The sequence below is a fragment of the Tauraco erythrolophus genome, chromosome 29 (assembly GCF_009769465.1).
Source record: "Tauraco erythrolophus isolate bTauEry1 chromosome 29, bTauEry1.pri, whole genome shotgun sequence".
In the NCBI taxonomy this organism is placed as follows: Eukaryota; Metazoa; Chordata; class Aves; order Musophagiformes; family Musophagidae; genus Tauraco; species Tauraco erythrolophus.
Window position 1 is genome coordinate 4175350 of NC_141493.1, and position 20314 is coordinate 4195663.

At 41.1% G+C, this 20314-nt stretch overlaps 1 protein-coding gene across 1 annotated transcript in view; it reads left to right on the plus strand.

Annotated features, from left to right (window-relative positions):
• The window catches only part of LRRTM4 (leucine rich repeat transmembrane neuronal 4), a 239332-nt gene that overhangs the window by 146324 nt on the left and 72694 nt on the right, over positions 1 to 20314 (plus strand). Inside the window, exon 4 of the mRNA XM_086627997.1 lies at positions 17674 to 17726. Within this exon, the coding sequence (XP_086484123.1) occupies positions 17674 to 17726 (53 nt within the window). The remainder of the gene's footprint in view (positions 1 to 17673; positions 17727 to 20314) is intronic.

The window sequence follows — 20314 nt, forward strand, 5'->3', positions numbered from 1 at the left end:
AAAGTGATCCGTTACACGCTGAAGCAAAACAGCAAGCAGATTATTCGTAAGGTAAATATTAAGTCTGTAGACACAAACCTCTGTAGATGTAAACCAGCCAAGTTCCTCATACAAGGTAAATTTAAAATTCGTTAGAGTGTAAATGGATCGAGTTTGATCGAAAGGTCACCTGTCAGGATTTTGTATTGTTCCTAAGTGAGCAGTTATTGTACCACTTGGATTTTCTGTATACTCACGATTTACGTTGCTGATGTCGTAGGGAAAGCAGGAATGGTCAAGCTGTGGGAAGAGGCAGCTGGTGGGCTGGGGAGAAGCAATAAGAGAAAAGTAATGAAAGAATTAGCTAAGAAAGAAGAGAGAGATGATGATGCAAAGTTAAAGAACTTGTCAGCTCTAAGTTCTGAGTTATACTCCATTCTGTTCTGTTCTGTCAGCTCATGCTATTGTGATAAGGGAGCCAAAGGAATATCTGAGAGTGGGACTGGGACTTTTGCCTTCTATCCTGTTGAGCTGTCACTCCAGTTCCAGCCTCCATCACCTTACCCTGTTCTTCACTGCCAGGTCTGAAGCTTTTACAACACGCCTCTGAGCAGCTTGAGCTCCTGACTTTATGTCCCTCGTTGAACAGTGATGATGACTTTCCTGGAATCTCTACAACAAGCAGGCTTTAAGGGGGCAGCATTGTCAAACAGATTGTTGCTTCCATGCCCCTTTAAAAGAAATTTCTTATTTCTGTATGCAAAGGCATGCTTAGATCATGGTGTGCAAATCTTTCCTAACCAGTTTTCTCAAGTGTGCATTTAGCAAATCAAGGCATGGATGAGCCCCGCTGTTCTCACATATTCTATTCCCCAGCCACCTCTAATGTTTTCCTCAGCACACAATAGCAGCAGTACCATCTTTCCTACCGATATCTCCATTTCTTCCTGATAAGTATCCTCCAAAAATATTCCCGCTTCTGTGGATTGTTACTATTCCCTAGTGGCAGGCTCCCTCTGCACAGTTTTTAATATAAAGAATCGGATGATTAAATATTTGACAAGCGCATTCAGCACTGAAATACTAATAAATTGCATTATCTCTTGGGGCGGAGGGTTATTTTTTTGTAATTTTAACAGCAGAGTAGAGTAACGGTGCTTTTGGAGGTGTGTGGGCAGAAAAGGTTACAGTTCTGCTGCGTGTAAATGCAAGCAAGTCTTCCTTTCTTTTCAGTAAGACTTTAATATAATTTGTAACCGTTGTTAACTAGTCGTACTCCTCCCTTCTTCCCCACAAAAAACCCAGTGGTTCGTATTATAGCAAGAAAAATAAATCTTTAAATTGATAGTACAGGAATCTCTGATCCTGCTCTCTAGTTTCTGATAGTAATTAGCTTATTTTGGAATTCAAAGTATAAACCTACTTCCTCCTCTCTCGTTCTCCCAGTGTGACGACGTGTTCGTTGTTCTGGTCTGGTTTTCTGCTGCTCCCATCACTGTGGTTATCTGAACACCTGATGTGTGGTGCAGAAGAGAATTAGCTCACTCTGGACTGGTGCAGCCCAGCAGAACCCAAGGAGCTGTACAGGCACATGTGGTTCAAGGAGGAGGCACATGGATTCTGATTATGAAGCAGCCGTGCTTCCACAGAGCTCACTCTTTAGATACAGGATTAGCTGTTGTCCCATACCTGTGTCCCTGTTTCTACCAGTGCAAAGTGAAATTAAAATGTAAGCATTTGACTTTGAAGCCTCCATCCGCCCTCGCGCTGCTGTGGGTGAGTCAAAGTGCAAATGAGTGGTCAATCTGTCATGAAGGTGTCAGTCAGCTGGGTTCTGCTTGAAATTGCTATCGACTGCTTCTGTGACCTTGAGAAATTCATTCAGTTTATCAGGTTTTCACATTTGCAAAACAGAGCAGTACTTCATTGGGATGCCAAGTTAGCTACTCTGTATGAATCTGAGAGCTTTGTCTTTTACTGAATCCCACCGCCGGTCTCTGGTGTGCTATCACACAAAACTCTACACTGAAGCTTCAGAACCATGAACTTAACTATCCCGTTGTGAGGTCAGACTGTGCAGAGTAAGATGCAGAACCAGAGTCTTAATAATAGGAACATGAAAGTGCCAGAAATGAATGCGCATGATTGATGGGATGGTGGTGGTGTCGTCGTGGCAGGCGTGATACGCTGAGCTGGGCTGTTCAGTTGCATCTCTGAGCATCAACACATCAGCTGGAATCAAGAGTTGTTTCCAGCAAAGCCTGTTTCTCGTGCCCGCAGGCGGAACAGTCGTGCCCGGGCTGTGAACGCCTGAGCCCGTGCCAGAATTACAGCAGCAGCAAGCAGGCCTCCTGGTCTGGGGTGTGTTTGCTGCACGCTTGCCGGGGAAACAGCCCGACTTGCTTCTGAGATCCAGCAGAATCAAAGGAATTCCTTCTGATAGCCTGGTTCTCTGATGTTATTGAGAACTGGGAAAACTGGCCATCTAGCTAGTGTTTCGTGGCTGTGAAGTAGCCAAGAGAGAGATCAGAATTACTTAGTGAGGGTGATGTTTTTAAAGGTGGGAAAAAAATGAGTTTATTTTCCTGATACTCCTGAGGAAGAACAGTTTAGCTTCATTTTCAATGAAACTGAGCTCAACATTTCTTAAGAATCCCTCGGTCAGAACTTCTAGATGAAGAGGCTTGAGACAGCTTTGCCATTAGGCATTTTTGGGTTTCAGTAGCAGTAGATACCCTCATCCACTTAGACACCCAACTTTTTACAGGTTCACGCAGTGCACAAAGCATCGAATGCTTTTCTGTCAGGTTTTCCGTGTTTGAGGTGAGCCCATTACTCCCCCGTTTTTGAGCAAGACAAAGAATAAGAGACCTGATCTGTAAATCACTTCGGTAAAATTATTCTCCAACACTGCACTTGAAGTGAAATACAGACCATGTTCTTTACAAAGAAAATAGCTACTCATTGCTTACCTAAACCATTTTACAAAGTGAGAATGACAGCTCTTCGCTGTTTTATCACCCTTGTATATCAGATTTGAATTATATTTTAAAATATGAGTTTATGTCTACAGATAGACTTTTCTGTGTAGCCTTGTCAAATATACATTATAGCTGATGGGCAGCTTTTGTTTTGAAGAGAGAGAGAGTATCTTGACCAAACAGAGGTATTTTTCATTTTGGTGACTGAAGAGTTAATTTGGAAATTTGAGCTTCAAGGTGACATTTCTTTTTTTGTAGCAGATTATTTGTTTTGAAACATCACAGACAGGAATTTGGCCCTGCTGATTGTGCCTTATCCTCACCTGTTTCATAGGGCAAGTACCATTCGCAGCAGCGGGAAATCTTTGGATGATTTAGGAACTTTGTGCCTGCTGAAAGTCCCTCTGCTGTGTATATTTCACATTAGCTAATCAGTTTGGTATGGGGAGGTAATATTTAAACTGGCAGAAAATCATTAGATGATTTACAAAACGGTGAAAATACACGATGAGACCGTGAGGCTTCTTTTGGAATAGAAAATGATTTAATTATTCTTTGCGGTTCAAAACATTCGTCTTGGTAAAAATTAAAATGATTGTGTCAGGCAGAAAATTGTGTCCCATGTTAATATTTGCTGTAAATGAACAAACGGCAGAGTGTCAGTTGGTTTCTTTGCTGGGCTGAAAAAATGAAATACATTCTGTCTTTTTAATACACAGTAGTTTTTCAAAGCTAATAAGAAAATTCTATAATCCTGCTCGTGCTTTATATTTTAATTTAAGGAGGTCTGTATCTTTGTCTAGGGGAATTATTCTCTCTTTCCTTTCTCCCTCAGTGCTAGAATTCTTGCTGGTGAGTGTTTGCATCTGGGTCAGATATGTGTTGCCACAGTGTCTTATCTTACTGGACAGATGACACTGTGTACTGTCGTCTGTTTTCTGTGGGGAGCCTGGGACTTGGGTGGGTTTTCCTGCGTGTTGTCCTGGGGTTTTCCTGTACTTCGTGTGGCTGCCTACCCCTGTGCCACAGGGATGTAAAATCTGTGCTCCTTTGCTGGTTTGCCTGTGTTTTGCACGTGTGCCACGTAGCACAGAAACAACAGAGGGCAATAATAAAGCTCTGGCTTCCTGAAAATTTGAGATCCTAGATGGATATGCGTAGAGGATATTTTATTTTTTTTTTTAAGAAAAATTAGCTAAAATTCAGTAGAGTCTTATCCTGCCAGACCTAGAAATGAGAGAGACTGCAGCAGGCTGGACTGGACACTCAGTGGGTTCTGCTCTTACCTGAACCTGTGGGACTTCATTTTGCTGCCACGCAATTATCCATGGGATAGAGAGCACGCAGGAATGTACAGCATGCCTAAGGACAGATTTGTGTGGCAGTGGTAACAATAAATAATTAGAAACCTTTTACGTGCTGTTGTATTTCCATTTTTTTTTCTTTCGTAAGCTGGTGTTTTGGAATTGTTTCTTCAGTAGCCCGGTGTTCAGGCTTAGGATACTGAGCCAGATAATCAGCTGTCTCTCACAGATTTCTCTATGTATTTTTTTAAAGCCTGAAGGAACGTTTAGATAATCCAGTTTAGTCTCCTCTCTAACTGAAATATTTCAGTCGTTAACCCTAGATGGAGCCCAGAGATCTTTTTCAAGCCAGTTCTGCCTTCTTGCACCTGAGGAGCCAGTGGGTTATTCCTGGTCTCTTCAAAAGGAGATAAGACCACAGGCTGAAGTTTAAACACAGCTGGATTAGGACCCCCTGCCTCCCAAAAAAGCAAGCTGATGTCTACGAGTACTTCTGTACATGTCTTCCCCCCTCCCACCCAGTGGGTGGAAGCAGAGGGAGAGGAGGGGGTGAGGTTTCCGGCTGCCCGCACGGCTCTAATCCCACGTTGGGGTAATCCGTGGGGATGTCAAGTGAGCGGAAGGGTTATTGCGTTCTGCACGTTGTCTGACCTCAGCTCCGAGTCGTTTCTGAACACCACAAATGAGATGTGTCCAGTGGGCAGACGGGGCAGGAGGGGGAGGGAGGGAGGGAGGAGGGCACAGAGGGCAAACTGGATTAGTGCTCGTGTTGTCCCATATGGCTTTCAGACCTTTATTTTGAATCCCTTTAAAGTGATCAAAGTACTCCAGCATAAAAGGGATGAAGATTAAAATGGCTTCTGCTTGTTTTGACCTTGTTACTTTTAAAAATATTATAATATAATATAAATACAAATTGTATGTGCTGCAGTACACTCTGCTCCACTCTAGTTTTCAGGCTACATCTGATGATGCTTGAAGGAAAAAATGGATACAAACTCTTCTCCTGGTAAAGGGAGGGAAATTTTAACCTTTGCATATATTACAAGGTATCCAGTTTTAAATTAAGAATCTAATTTGAAATACTTGACAGATAAATATTCTTTTGCAGAAAGCATGGCCCGGTTATGGAGTGGTATACTGGGATTAATGTCTACTCAGAATTAAAGTACAGGCTTAGAACCACCTTACAATGTTGTTATCAACTATAGATAGATATATAGATATCTTTGTTTCAAACCTTTAGTTACAATCACTTTTTTTTTTTTTTAATCAGAGGAGAGTATTTGCTTAATTACAGTTCTGATATACTAGGCAGCCAGGAATAATGACATTAATTAAATTTAGCCAACAAAGCAATTTAACTAGCATGCCACACCTGTTCTTCACTGTTCTTTTAATTGTATACTGTACAGGCAAATGTCTGGTCTTATTTTCTCTCACATTTTTTAAAATCCCTCTTTGCTGGGATAGCCTCAAACTTATGTCCGTATGGCAGCACACAAAGAGGACTCCAGCTCTGCTTCGATGAGGAGGAAGGATTGGGGGTTTTTTAGCTTTGAACCTTTTTTTTCCTCCCTGATTATGCTGTTGTATCATGTCAGGCTCTTCACTGACATTTGAAGTGCCTTTATATAACCATATAGCATGTCCTGTGGGGAATCTTTGTAGCCTAGCAGATCCTAGGGACCCTACTGTGGTATTACTTCAACTCTGTTGTTAGCAGTTAACAACTAGGAAAACTGAGCCCTCTTGTATCCAAGTAATCAAATTTGTGATGTGAGCAACTACATATTTGCATGCTATCCTTTCAGTTTAGATTTTCATTGTGATGTGCACATGTAAGGGGTTCTATACATATGTATATTTATAAGACAAAGAAGTACTGAGGAGTATATTATGTGCATTTTAAGTCATGAGTTTCCCAGGAAGTGGGAGGATGCTTAAATATGAATCTTCAGGCCTCATAAATCAGTGAGGCCAACCCTGGTTTTGAGCATTAAGCCTTTAGCCTGTGCTCAACCACCAAAACAGAGATTCCTGAGGATGGTGTAATCTAAATCCATTACTGTTATGCAGAGACAATATCCCCTCAGCAGATTTGTTTAAAACTGGTAATACATTAAAAGCTTTTATATAATGAGAAGGAGTTTAGCACAAAGCTTTTCTGTATATTCTTTACAAAGTGTTTTATTTGTCATACAAGTTCTATAAACAGTGCTGTGTGCGCCGTGGATCAGAGTTTTGCTGAAGTGTCTTCCAATAGGCAGCACCACAAAATTACAGCTCCTGTTCCATGATCGAGCTCATTTATGAATCACTGCAGTGATCAATATAAAGAATTGTTGATTGCTGAGCTAAAAGATGTTTTCTTTAATAAAGGTTTTATTATAACATATGAAGATTAAATACAGTCCATTGACAGATTGGTAGTGTTTTCCTCCATCCTTTCCTAGGGCTAATTTTCTGATAGTTTCCTAACCACAGAATTCATGTGTTATTTCTCCTTCAGAAACACCTCTGGCCACAACCTGCTTTAGGCAGTGGAAGAGAAAATGAGTCAACAGTAACAAGCAATTGCTGCGATACCATTGTTCCAGACCCAGGTAGATAGTTTACAACAAATGAAGATTTATGTAAAAATAAGCTACTGGAGTTTACTTCCTTTACCCTTGAAAAACAGAAAATGGGGAGCCATACCTGTCCTGGGGCTTACACCGTGTAGAACATGCAGGCATTTAGATTGCTAAGTGTGGGACCAAACACCTTCTGTAGTTCACCCACCATTAACTTATCCTTAAGAGCTTACACTGGAACTAGAAAATTATTTTTGTAGATGCCCTTGAGTAACAACATCTCAATTACAATGGGAAAAAAGTTCCCAACCTATTCTTTTTTAATTTCTGTCTTAATCGTAGTAACATCTGTTGGTTAGTAATTCTGAGAATTATGCTAGTAACATTCCCTTCTTCGAGAATATCTGGTTATTTACAAATTTGCAAAGCTGTAAAACTAGAGATAGGTCTTTTTTTGAAGTGTTGCTGACAATTGTAATTCATTCTCTGTCTAGGCTTGCTTGTGCTGCCTGCAGATTGTTTACAGTGTTTAGAATTTTTAATGATATTCTTATAAACTAATGGGAATGAATAGGTGTTTAGTTTAATTTTTGCATAGATAGGAAGGTGTTTTCCCCTGTTTCTTGCTCTATCGATTTTTACCTCAGTAGTAAATATATTCTGTGTTAGTGCCACAAAATTTGAAACCAGATAGGTATTTTTTCAGTATGATTCTCAATGCATTCAGCCCAAAGTGGTTTTTTTTCACAGCTGGGAATATTAAACTTATAACATCAGAGTTTGTAATGGAACAATTCAGCGTTAGCTATAGCAACACTGCTTACACACGTTACAAATCTGTAATGTTTGCCACTCATCTGATTAATTCCACAAATACAGTTCAGAGTTTTCTGTGAGACTTCTTAAAGAAAGCATATGGATTTTGCTCCTAACTCCCATCTGTCTGCGTATCCTGCGTTTTAAAGGCAGAGTACAATAGTGAGACAATGAATTTGGGTTAGCTTGTCTGCTTTCTCAGTGTTTCTTCACTCTGCCAGGTTTTGTTTCTGTAGACTGCAAACAATGTGGCACCAAAATAGCCTCCTTGCTGGCATCATGCAGTCAAATCTACAGGTGTGTTCACATGCTGGTATAGAATCCATCAAAGTCAGATGTTTGAGGAACTCCTATTGCGTTAAAAGTTAAATTTTATTAGCAGCATCCCCCCCGCCGCATTTATAAATGAGTGCTGTGCACTGCCCCCCAGTTGTTTCTGTTCTGAATTCCTGCACCAATAATTCTCCATTTCCTTGAGTAGCATGTGGAATTGTTTCTGCAATTGCTTGCCCATCGAATGCACAAGCCTGCGGAGACAACATTACATTATCGAGATGTGCCAAGTGGAAGAGAGATAATGGGAGTCTACGGAGAGTTTGCCGGGCTGTCAAAACAAGTGGCAGTTTTGTCGCTGCTGCAGAAACAAACTGAGCTGAGCACTTGCAACAGCAGCAGACTTGGAGAGGTGAAATTTCACCCCGAAGCTTTCACAGCCATTCCCGGTGCTCTGGAATTTTCTTCGCCTCTGGGGTCGAGTGACCCCTCTCTTGTTGGGGGCTGTTGACCCTTAGGCAGACCTTCTTGTGAAGTCTTAAGGCAATAACGTTGGACACATTCTTGCGTGATCTGATCTAGGTGGTCCTGCTCAGGCAGGGGGATTGGACTAGATGATCCTTTGAGGTCCCTTCCAAACCCTGACATTCTGGGATTCTGTAATAAGTAACTGCAGGAAGAACAGATCTTCTGGGAGTTGTTGTTTATTGGGTAAGAGCCTAAGCTGTCCCCTGGGGAGTCAAAAAATACTTCTCCAAGATGCTCGCAGGTGAAGTGCTTACGTGCCATAGTTTAACATCACTTATGAAGTACCTACAGCTGGAGAGAAGCAGCTGGATTTAGCTTGTGCACCAAGGGCCTGGGGCACGTGTAGAGCCCTGCAACGACACGTCATGGCTGGGAGAAGGAATTCTGTCTCTGTGTGGGTTTTTCTGTTGCTGGACAAAAAGTGTTATTTGTTGAACTGAAGATTTAGGGCACATATAAGCTGTAGCCGTTATAGTGCAGTGAAGTCCAGGCTGACACCTAGAGCTGACACGCTCCTTCAGGAGCTTGAAAATCAGGAAGCTGAACTAAACCAGTTACGATGTGCTTGTGACTGACGATGGGGAGTCTCTTGACACTGCAGAATTAAGAACAGTGTGTTTTACTCAAAGGAGGTGCAATTTCTGAGCTAATTTGCCCGCTTAATATTTTCATTCTGCATTTTTGAGATTTCTGTGGGACTCATGGCAGATCACTAAGCCTGGCTGCTCTGAATATTTACCTGCATAATCAAATCACACTAAGTCCAGCTGCCTTGACCTGCAGCTTGACTGTTCTGAACTCTGTTATTCAAACCAGCTGCATACATGCAAGCATCCAAGAACTTGGGAAAACAGAAAATCCGCATCTGAATCAGAACTGAGTTCCTCTGTCCCATCTCCACTCCATAGTTAAGGTTGGGACAGCAGTTCTGTGTCGCTGATTTGACCTTTCCATTGCTTACAGTGTGAGCTCTTGAGAGGTGAGCCATTATATGTGTATGTATTCAGTGTGTATATGTCCTTTTCAAAGTTACTGGGTTGTTTATTTTGTTTCCTTGTCAGAATGATCACAGATAGTGCATCTGTTTGAGTTATAACAGTGAGGGTCAGGACTGATAACAGACTACTTTAAGCTACTCTTAACAACAGCCCGTGAAACTGCAAGGTTGTGTGAAAGATAGCAGTGGAGGTTTATGGAACTGTGGAGTGAATTATTAACTGACACTTCTAGCCCAACATGACAAATAAAATTCTATTGCAAAAAGATACTCAATTGTGTCAAGCATCGATTTTTGAAGATGTCTAACAAATGGCTTCTGGGTAAGCACGCTATCTTTCTTAATTTGTCTGTCTGATCAGTGAAGCTGAGTGGAGAGGGCACCACTAAATAAAATTAGCATTTTCTTTCAGTCATTATCTGTGCTTTCTTAATAAAAGACTTGGAAGATTTCAATGTATAATATAGACGTATGCAAATTTAAGATACATTTATTTCAGTTTCCTAGTAAAATCACTGAAGGGCCACAAATCAACGCCAGATATGGCAATCCAGATATTCGTCTCAATGGTGGTGGTTTTTGGGTGGTTTTGGTTTTTTCAATTGAGATATGTCTCTTTGGCCCACTGTTGCTGGTTACCATGTTATTTCATCTGGCAAAGAGCACATGTTTTGTCCACTCACAGTAATTAGCCAGGATGATATGAGAAGGGGAGGGGAGATTAACTGGAAGCTACAATAGCCGAGTTTCTCTTTTGCAAGGCTTGGTCCCTGGCTGTGGATCAAAACCAAGAAAGAAAGAAGAGGAGGTACCAAGTCAGCCAGAGAGCATTGCTGCTCCATGAGGCAGATAACGGCTCCCAAGGATGCAGCCTGCCTCCAGGAATGTCTTCTTGCCGATGGGTAAGATGAGTAACGCGTGCTTATCGCCGGTGCTGTTGGCGTAGGTCAGCTCCTGGAGTCGTGGGATATTTCCCTTCCAGTGCTGCCTCGGTAAGATGGGAGCGCTCTCTCGGAACGCTTCTTTCCAAGCCAAGTTTTCCTCTGCGTGTGCCGTGCCTCAATCCCCAGCGTGAAACTGTAGCTCTGCGGGGTATTAGCTTCCCCAGTTTAAATGCTGGATCAGTTGATGGTTGGATCCACCTGCTGCTTTTTGGCAGCAGGAAAATGGCAGCACCTTTAAGAGATTCACAGGATTTATACTAAGTAAGTATATTTGCTTAGACAGGTAGGGTTATACGTGGGAAGGAAGGAAGCCTTGGTTGCTGTTGGCAGTTCTTAACCCTTTCTTGTGTGGCTGCAAAGCATGAGGGTATAACCCTGTTTTTCTGCGAACACAGATGTGTCATCTGTATTGTGCACGGTGATACCGATGCAGTCTGTCAGGGATGGAGAACTGCTTTTATCAGGCAAACAGATTTATTTCACAAAGGAAATCATTAGAAGCTTTAAACTTGGAGGCATCTTATCCTACAGAGATACAGGGCATCTCATCATTAATGCTCAATATGCAGATAATTCAGGAGTAGTATCTTAACTACAGAAACAGGATGCACAAGAATTTTTCACAATAGTTTGGTAGATGAGAGACTGAGAGAAGTAAGATGATTAATTACTTTACAGATAGCATTGTAGTATTTGCAGTTTGCAATGGTATAAATGAGGAAGGGTATGCAGAAAGCCTGCTCAGTTGAAATTTAGACGTAAAGGCTGGCTTTCCATCATAGTCACATCTCATTGTTCATTCTTATTGCTGTGCTCGAGTGAGAGAGAGAATGTAAGTCACTGTTCTGAAGCATCTGTATTGTTTGTAACTAGTGGAATGAATTAAAAATGGAGTGTGTCTTACTTTGGCTTTTCATGCTCTAAGAGGGGTCATGTTACAACTTTGTTAACCATGATGACTTGAAATCTATTTTAAACTTTATTCTCTGTGTTTGAGTGTCAGAGTAGTGCTATACACACGTGTTAGATACTGAGTTCGTGTTGACATTGACAGTGTTATTTTTTATATTCAGTATTCTGAATTTCTGATTTGATCTAATGGGCAGAAAGGGATTGGGGGCGGGCAAAAAGATAATATTTTGAGTTGTGACTTATGGCCAAGTTTGTAAACACTTAAGTATCTGCTGCTAAACAAGACAGGTATAAAATTAATTTCTAATGTAGACTAACTGCTCACAGACCTGCTTATGTTTTCCTAGCAATCTGTACTGTTCCGTGCAGCTCAGTACGATAACGCATCCCGAGGTGTGCCTGAACAGTTGGTCACCGTGCAGCACAGCGCAGTGCCAAGGGAGGGTACCTGGCGTAGGTCTGGGACCAGGATGGCCACACGGAGAGAGCCCTATACCAGGAGGCTCCGGCTGTGCACGGTGCTGGTCCGGCTGGCGTTGCACCAAGTAGCTCTTGGTGCCGTGAAAGCCTGGCTCACACTGCAGAGGCTCTGGTTTCCAAACTGCAGAAGCGATCCCAGGCTGCCCTGGTATCTTCCCTGTGGAAGGAGTGCCGGAATGCCAGCTCCTCGGCTGTCGGCTTGCTGTGTGCTGTATTAACGTGGCTGGAAATCACTGTTGTTGTACCTGAATGTTTTAGTGCATGAGTGTTGGTGGCTGAGGACACGCGCCATGCTCAGGTAGCTTTTTGGTGAGGGCAGGAACCTGTTGCTGCAGGGTGGTGCCAAGGCTCAGTCGACTTGCAGATGTGACTCAGTGATCGTAGGAGCCATAAATTGAGAAGACATGGGCTCCAAAGTGCCTAAAATGTCTTTTACAGTGACTTTCAGGAGCTAAAGCCTGCTAAGTCCTTTCAGCAGTTTCATCTGATTTAACGAGATTCCAAGCTAAGGCCATCGTTCAAGAAAGTGCTTATGCACATGCTGTTCAAAGAAGCACTGAACTGTATTTTGCTTCATCTACTGCGTTGCTTTTCCCCTGTTCTGTTTTATACCTTGCTCTGTAATGGCCAATATTTGAGATCTTTTGTCGCAGGGTAAGGCAGTGCATTGAGAATAGTGGTGTGACCTCTGCGTGCCAAGAAATATTATTATGGGAACTACAGAGAAGTTCATGTACTCTGCAACACAGGATTTAGAGAGAAAAAAAAAAAGTGTTGTGAACAGTTTCATTGCGAGTTTCATTATAATGCGTGGTGGAAGGCATTCATGTGCCCCGTTCACATGATCTAGTATTAGTGCTAATCGTTCCTTTCCCTAAAAGCAAACTATTTGTCAGCTACACTTATTCACTGCTTAGTTTTTAAAGTTTTTGATGGTGGTGGAAGGGTTTGGCAGTTGTGGCATCCTTTTCACGTAAGCTTTTCTTACAGAAAAGTTGCAAAACATTGTAATAGATGAGCAGAAATATGGGCAGTTTCAGAGAAACATGAAAATTTACCTTTTCAGTCTTCTAGAATGACCCAGAATGCTGAGGTGAAATGTGTGAACTCCCAAGCATTGCAGAGCCAAATCATCTAAAATTTCTTACTGCTTTCACTTAATTTTTTTTTTTTTTCAAGCTACTAATCACATCCAGCAGCAGCTATGAGAAAAGGTATCACAAAGATGTAAATTAAACCTCTGGGAATTGCAGCCACAGAGAATTGGCAGCCCTGGGCACATGGCATTAGGAGAGTGGCAGTAATTGGAGTAAGCTTGGTTCTCCTGCGTGTAAACACTCTCTCTGTTTAACCTGGTTCATTAGAACTGGGAGCTCTAGCTAATTTCTGCAAAGCTTTTCCGTGCTATCAGGGTTCTGTGTGATTAGGGTCAGGACTACAGACATCTTCAGTTTCTGCTTCAGGCTGTTCATTCCATGAAGAAGAGAAATTATGATGATGAAAGGAAGAGAATTAAAAATGTGACCACACACCAAAAAAAAAAAAAAAAGAAAAAGGGAAAAAAAAGAGAGAAAGGGCTATCTTTAAAGCAGGAAAAGTGGTAAAACCTGAAACTCGCTTAAATAACTCACCTTTTCCTCCCCTAACAAACACAAAGACCAGGTGTCAGTTTTTCTACAGTACCAAAATTGGGAGATTTCACTCTCCCTGGTTAAGCTGAGTCCCGATTGCGATCCTACTGACCTCATCCTTTAGCAAGCTGTTGCTGCTGCACCCAAGTCTAAATAGATCAGTTCAGGATGTTGTAGTTCTTACACAAATGGGTGAATGCCTACTAAAGACATCTAAATGTTGTTGCTTCCCAAAGATTGCATCTTGTCTTGAATGTTAACAGCTGATATATTCCTTGGTATTTATATTCATATCTATTCTTGGTTGTCTTTACATAATCTCATGAAGCCTTTTTATTTTTCTGTAAAAGGAGATTACTATGGTTAGCAACAACTGACGCTAACGGAAAAAATGGCTTAAAATAGTTGATAGGAAGGATGAGAAAGTAACTTCTATAGAGCATGTAGAAAGTTTCTCTGCATTTACAACTGATTTTTAACAGTGGATAATTTGACTTTCCTTTTTTTTTTTTTTTTCTTTTCCTTTCAGCCCCCAGAGTGTTTTGGCTTAAGACTCTGTGACTTGGGATTTTTTTTCCAGTTTTCCCATTGCTTTCAAATGCTAAACAAGGGCCCTTACACCGTGAAATGTCTCCGCAGCATATTTGAAAATAGTTTGGATGTGACACAGTCCCTTCCTGTGTATAATGCAATTTCATTTGGAGGTAGAAACAAGAAAGGAAGTTTAAGAGTGGAATTGTTCAATGAAAAAACTAATTTTGATGGGTTCTTACCAACCTTTCTGAAGCAGCTTGAAGGCACTGTTACCCTCAACAAGATAGTAAGCTCAGTGGTCCACTGCTGAGACCAGAAACGTAATTTGTGTGTTCTTTCTTGAGAACCCCTTGCTGATACCAGCATATTGGCCTTCAGAACTGTACCTATTCTTTTCTCAGGCATGCTGGTTAGATTAAATTAGTGCAGGAATAGACAGTCACGCTGTGTTCGTATTCTGTACATGTGCACCCCTGAAGCTTCCCGTATGAATTAGGTATTCATCCTTCTCAGTGCTTTTCAACATCAGCAGCAGCATGGCTGGGCAGTCCTGCAGGATCTGACCTCGAGGAACAAGCAGTAGTACAGATCCGTACAGAGACTCTCCCGTACAGGCTTTAGCTCCACGAAAAGGAGTAGAATTCTCCATTATTATATTAGCATCATTGGGAAAACTGGCACAACCATACATCTGTCAAACTAAAACGAATCCAGCTCTTTTGAGATCCCCAATTGAGCGTGCTGCCCACAGCATCACGTGAAATGTTTCCCGAGTCGTGAATTTTCAGGGCTTGTTTACAGGTAACTTGTTGCCTGTAAGAGAAAAGGGGGAAGTGCTTCTAGGTCTGTATTTCATAGTACTCTTCCACGATTTTTAGATGAAAGCTCCTGGATGCATTCGTTGACGATGACTGTAATGTATGTTTGCAGTTAGGTTTTCTTGTTGCAGTGGGGCTGACTTAATAAATTGGAGTAATACCAGAAGGTGCTTCTGTCATGACAGGGGTTTGTAGGCCTGAAGGAAGTATTTATGTTGTAAAATATAAAGCATTCGTCATTTTGCAGTGATTTTTCTCAGTGCGTGCCAACCTGCTTGCTGCAATGAATTAAATTAACGTGTGCCCCACTGAAATGGTTTACAGTATAGTAATTGTCACTGGCAACACAATGTTGGTTTTAAGTTGTTATTATGCAGGCACAAGCCCATCTGTCATACAAAATTGATACGCTGCGCTATGTATACTACCTTCAAATTAACTTGGTGTAGTGTTTGTCTTGCTAAGAACCAGCTATTCTGTTGGTGTCATAAACAAACGTGGCTCCTCAATTTTCCTTATTCAAAAGAGAAGGAAAAAAAAAAAAAAAAGAAAATCAACCAAGTGCCACTCTTCCCCCACCAAGAGCTGAGGTCAGATTTAATTCAGAAAAAATACCTGGACTTCATTATTAGCATTCATCCAGGACATTGCAGAGTAGATCCTAATAATTAATTAAGGATTAATAAAAGGATATATGGAAGGACATAGTAGGCTTTTTCCCCCCATACAATTAATAAATCTACTTTGAATAATCGGAAAGAAGAGGATAATTAGCTTTAGCCAGGTAACTGCTCTTGATTTGCCAAGCCCTTTGTGGTCCTTTGCAGACTGTGTTGCAGTCTGTGCGTGGCTTCCTTTTGGGCTTGCTCTCCATCATGTGGAGAGGTTCAGGAGGGCTTAGCGAATGATGATTTATAGTTGAGTCATGTACTGTTTCATTATAGTCTTCTCTTTGTGTCAGTTTGCTGTTTTCTTTTAATGAATATTCAGCTATGAGAAGGCACAGCTCTCTCTAATGCGCGCTGGGTAAATGTGTTTTGGTGTAGGAGTCTGATCCAAAACCCGCTGCAATCAGACCATCTCTGTCTGCTGGTGTCGGTAAGCCTTGTGTCAGGCCAGGCTGCAATGAGAATTGAGCCCTGAAAATTTAAATTTCAGGCACAAATTCCTCCTCTCAATGTCTTTTCTGTTTTTCTTAGGGATCATTCCAGCTGAGATGCTTTCTTCGTCCTGGCCGTTCCCAATTACCTGCATTAGACCTAGATAATTTACAGATCTATTTGCACTGCAGCACTTTTTCCCTAAGTAAGGTGATGTGCAAAAGCTATAGGTTGCAGTGAGATCTGGTACAGTGAGATGGTTTACAAGCCTCACATGACTCTTTTTCATTAGCTGTGCTCATTTACAGGGAGGCTTTTATGTGTTTCTTCTGGGTGATAATACTGAAAATGATGGAGTAAAAGAGAGTCCTGTGTTTAATCACGAGAGCAGCTCATTCGAACTCGCTGGAAGATTTAAGGCTAAGAAATATGGCTGAAGAAAGATTTCTGCTTTCTCCCACTTAAAGAAAGTGACAACAGCAACGAACCAAAAACCAATGAGAACTACAGGCTCTGCATGCTGAAAAGATGTGTCCTGGAGCACCGGGACAGCCGGTGCTACCCGGGTCCCATTGCCACCAAGACAGTACGTGGTGGGTGCCGCTTTTGCGTCAAGCCATTACAAAACCATTAACAGCCCTCTGTATATTTTACAAATATTTGCTTCCAATTAGTTTTGCTGCTGCAAAGCCCAAATTATTGTATCTGTTAAATGAGCTCCAGGTCCAGAGGAGTGGATGTTGGTCTGAGGTTTTTTTTCAATTTCAGGTTTTCCATTTCCTTGCAACAGAGGATGGGATCCTGTTGTTTCATTCTTTTACCAGGTCCAGTTACACATAAGCAATGAAAAGGCTCCTTCGCTGGGTAGTTTTGCTGCTTTGGCACCTTTTATTTTTTAGTTTAGTGGCAGTGTTTGCATCAGAAAAAGGAGATAGCTGGGCCTTGCTGTAGTTTGATTAATTCCCACCGAATCTGGTAATTTCTGCAGGATTGTTCTAGTGGTGTAATGTAAAGACTAAACACCTGTAAGTGACTGTAGTATGGAAGACTGAACACATCAGGCTGGGACTAACAAATGAGTCCTCTGAAGCACCTTCTATCACAACAGATGGGTATGGTGTGGCACTAGACGAGCTGCTGGTTCCAGTACGGAGCCTAGTTTCTACAAGGAAAGATCTGCTACAGTTAGGAATCACCTGCAAACCCCAGATCATTTTAGTGATCAAATGTAGTATCAAACAGATTGCTTGATTTCCTTTCTGTCTAGTGAGTCTTCTTCATTTATTCAAATATCTAGGAAATACGTAACCGTGATGTTCACTGCAGCAGTGAATTCCAGAGGTTGGTAGTGCTCTCTGCCAAAAATTCCAGATTGCAGGTATAATTATATATAATTATATTGTTTCAAGAGAGGTATGTCAAAGAGTTCTTAAAATGATCAAAGATGATTACTTTTAAGATTAAACGATGACTTTTTACATTATGTCTGTGAGACATTTTAATAACATATTCATTCTGTCTTTTATGTTTCCATATAATTTTACACACCTGCAATACGGTGTGTGTTTTAGTGATAGTCCAGCCTTTCTGACATTAAAGGCACCTGTGATCTGGTAGCAATTACAGCTGGTATTAGAATCAGTTACTCAAAGCAACAGCCATCTATGTCATCAGTAGGGTTGAATTAACAAACTGGCAGGGGCAATTCCTGTTGCTTTGTAGCACAGCTGACATCCCTTAAGGCAGGGCAGGATCTGGTTTAGCATTTCAAGCAGAGGAACCTCCGTTTCTGTTGCCTGGGTTTGCACAAAGGCTTTGAACTCTCTGCTCTAGCTTTTCTTCATCCGTCAAAGGTGAGTGGTCATCTCAAAATTCAGATAATCACTAATGAGTGTGCAAAATGTTTACGCGTATTTCTCTAGACAGAGGACAGAGTTCTTCTGCAGCTTTGTTACCTTGGAAAAGTTTTGAAGCTTACAGCATAGTTCAGTACTTCTAAGAAGATTTTTCCTTCCTTAGCTGAAACATTACATCATCCTGACTGGTTCTTTTGGAACTGATGCAAGTAATAGTATGATCTTTAGTTAGAACAAAGCTTAAATTTTCAGAGCATAATTTTGACACAACATATACTTGATAAAAGTTTTGATTGCTGAAAAATCAGCAGTGTTGTTCAATGTAAGATGTGATTTTAAATGCAGGCTCTGCAGTTTTCTTTATGCTGAGCCAATTAAACTGTAGCTGTTATATTCCTTATCTTAATTTACCTGATACAGTATTCAACAAAGGGATATACAAAACGAAACATAACTATGACGATAACTAAATCATTTTTGCTTTGTCTTGAAAACATATGATCAAATACAAAACCAATTTCCGATCTGTTGTAAGTTCACTGTAAAAAGGTAAGCCATCTTTCTATACTTGTCATCTGTTGGATAGAACTGGAGCAGAACCCTTCCTTCTTCCAACCTTTGGGCTGGGGTACTGAATTAAGGCCTGGGTAAACATACTGATGTGTAGTGAGAATGAATGCTATGACATGCTGATGGGTTTGTAAGATGAAAACTGGAGCTTTTGTGGACGAGGATCCACTGTTGTGCTCTCTGCTCCAGTACAAGAGTGTTTTGATGGCTTAGGCTTCTGAGACTGCTCCTTTTGCAGCTCACAGGGGCATGGAAAGCAAATTGCGTTCTGCAAGAATTTTGAGTGTTGGCAACTTGAAAGTCTATTTTTTTGTATAGAATATATTCTTTTAAATTGGGTAGTTAGGCATGGAAAAACTCTTACGACTAAATTTTCTGAGGCTTTCTCCTTCTAATTTAGTAGAGCGTAGCCCTAAATATGTAGCTCTTCATGGCAAATGAATTTTGATCTGCACAGTGCCACTCAGTGTACAGAAAGCTTATTGTTATTGCTTTTGGCATTCTTTGGGAGTTGTTTGTTTTGATGTGGAGAATCCTGGCAAATTATTTGGATCTCCAGGTGCTGAGATTTTTTCAGCTAAATAAAAATGAAATCTTTGCCACATAGCACCTTTCAGCTGTGGAACTGTATGTGAGATGAGCGCTGTTATTTCTAATTAATGTATTGAGAAACAACATGAAGTGGCTTGTCTGTGATTGTTCATTAAGTCACTGGCAAAAACTTGGAATAAAATCAAGAGATTTTGAATTTGTATCTGTTGCCCTTCCAACAGCTTGTTCTTTTTATTTATTTCTTAATTTTTGAAGGTGTCAGATCCCGCATCTCTGAAAATCAGTTCGCTTTCAGTGTAGTGGTGCTGATATTATGGCTATTGGTAGCATCTGAGTGTCTAAGATAATGCACTTGTGAATAAATGTTTGCATGCTTTAGGAGTTAAATCTGCATAAGTTACCAGGAGGGATCAAAGATGTGCTGTTCCTCAAGCAGACGTGTTGATGAGTTCCATTCATTTCCAGTTATGGGAGGGCAGAGTCGTGCACCGTTTCAGTTCCAGTTCAGGGGAACACCTTTGTTACAGCAGTGAACAAATTGGAAAATCTTTTGGCAGCTCACGTATTTTCATATGCCAAGAATTATTTCCCTAGAATATACAACTGTACTTGTACTGTTTACTGGATTTATTTGGAGAAACAAGTGGAATAGTATGATCTGGGATGGAAAGTGTCTATTTGGCTGCCTGTAAAATTGCTCTAGTTAGGAGATAGCCACTCTGATCTAGCATTGAAATGTCTTCAGCAGTGAAGTACTTCTGTAGAGGAGTAAAAGAATTAAGTAATAGCATAGTAAGTGAGGAAACATACAGCTTAGATCAGAACAGTATTTATATCTGTGCTTTATAGCTGCAGAGATGATCCAGCTTGTATTTAAGTGACCATAGCATTTTGATATCCCTACGTGTACATCCAGTGTATAGTGCCCACAAGGCTGCTGTAAGCCTTTTCTCCAGAAGTCAAACAAGCAGCTCAGTCTGTTGAAGTCATGTGTATGTGGGATAAAATTACAGTTATAAGGGGGACAGCACCAGTATGGGATGGAGAATGGAGACTGGAGTGGCAGGTGGTGGAGCTGGGTTTGTTCTTGTGCTGGTAGTCCACTTTGTGACTGTGAAAAAGTACGTTATCCCTTCCATTTGGGAACAATTTAAAAAGTGTCTTGAGATGTACCGAGCTGTATGACAGTTAAGGTATTGTTGTCATCTTTCTCAGCTTACCAAGGAGCTAAAAGACTGATGTTAATAGCTTTAATTTCACTGCAAGCTGTAAATCTCCTATCAAGTGAAGTGCTTTGAATGCTGCAGTTCTCTCCCGCAGTACCCTGGCTTGGCTTCCCTTACATGATTTCAAAACCAAAATTATTCATTCTCAGTACTTGCTCCTGAGTCTGTTCATGTATATATATACACACACACACTGTATATATGCATACTTATAAAAAACTGTATTTCCATTGGCTG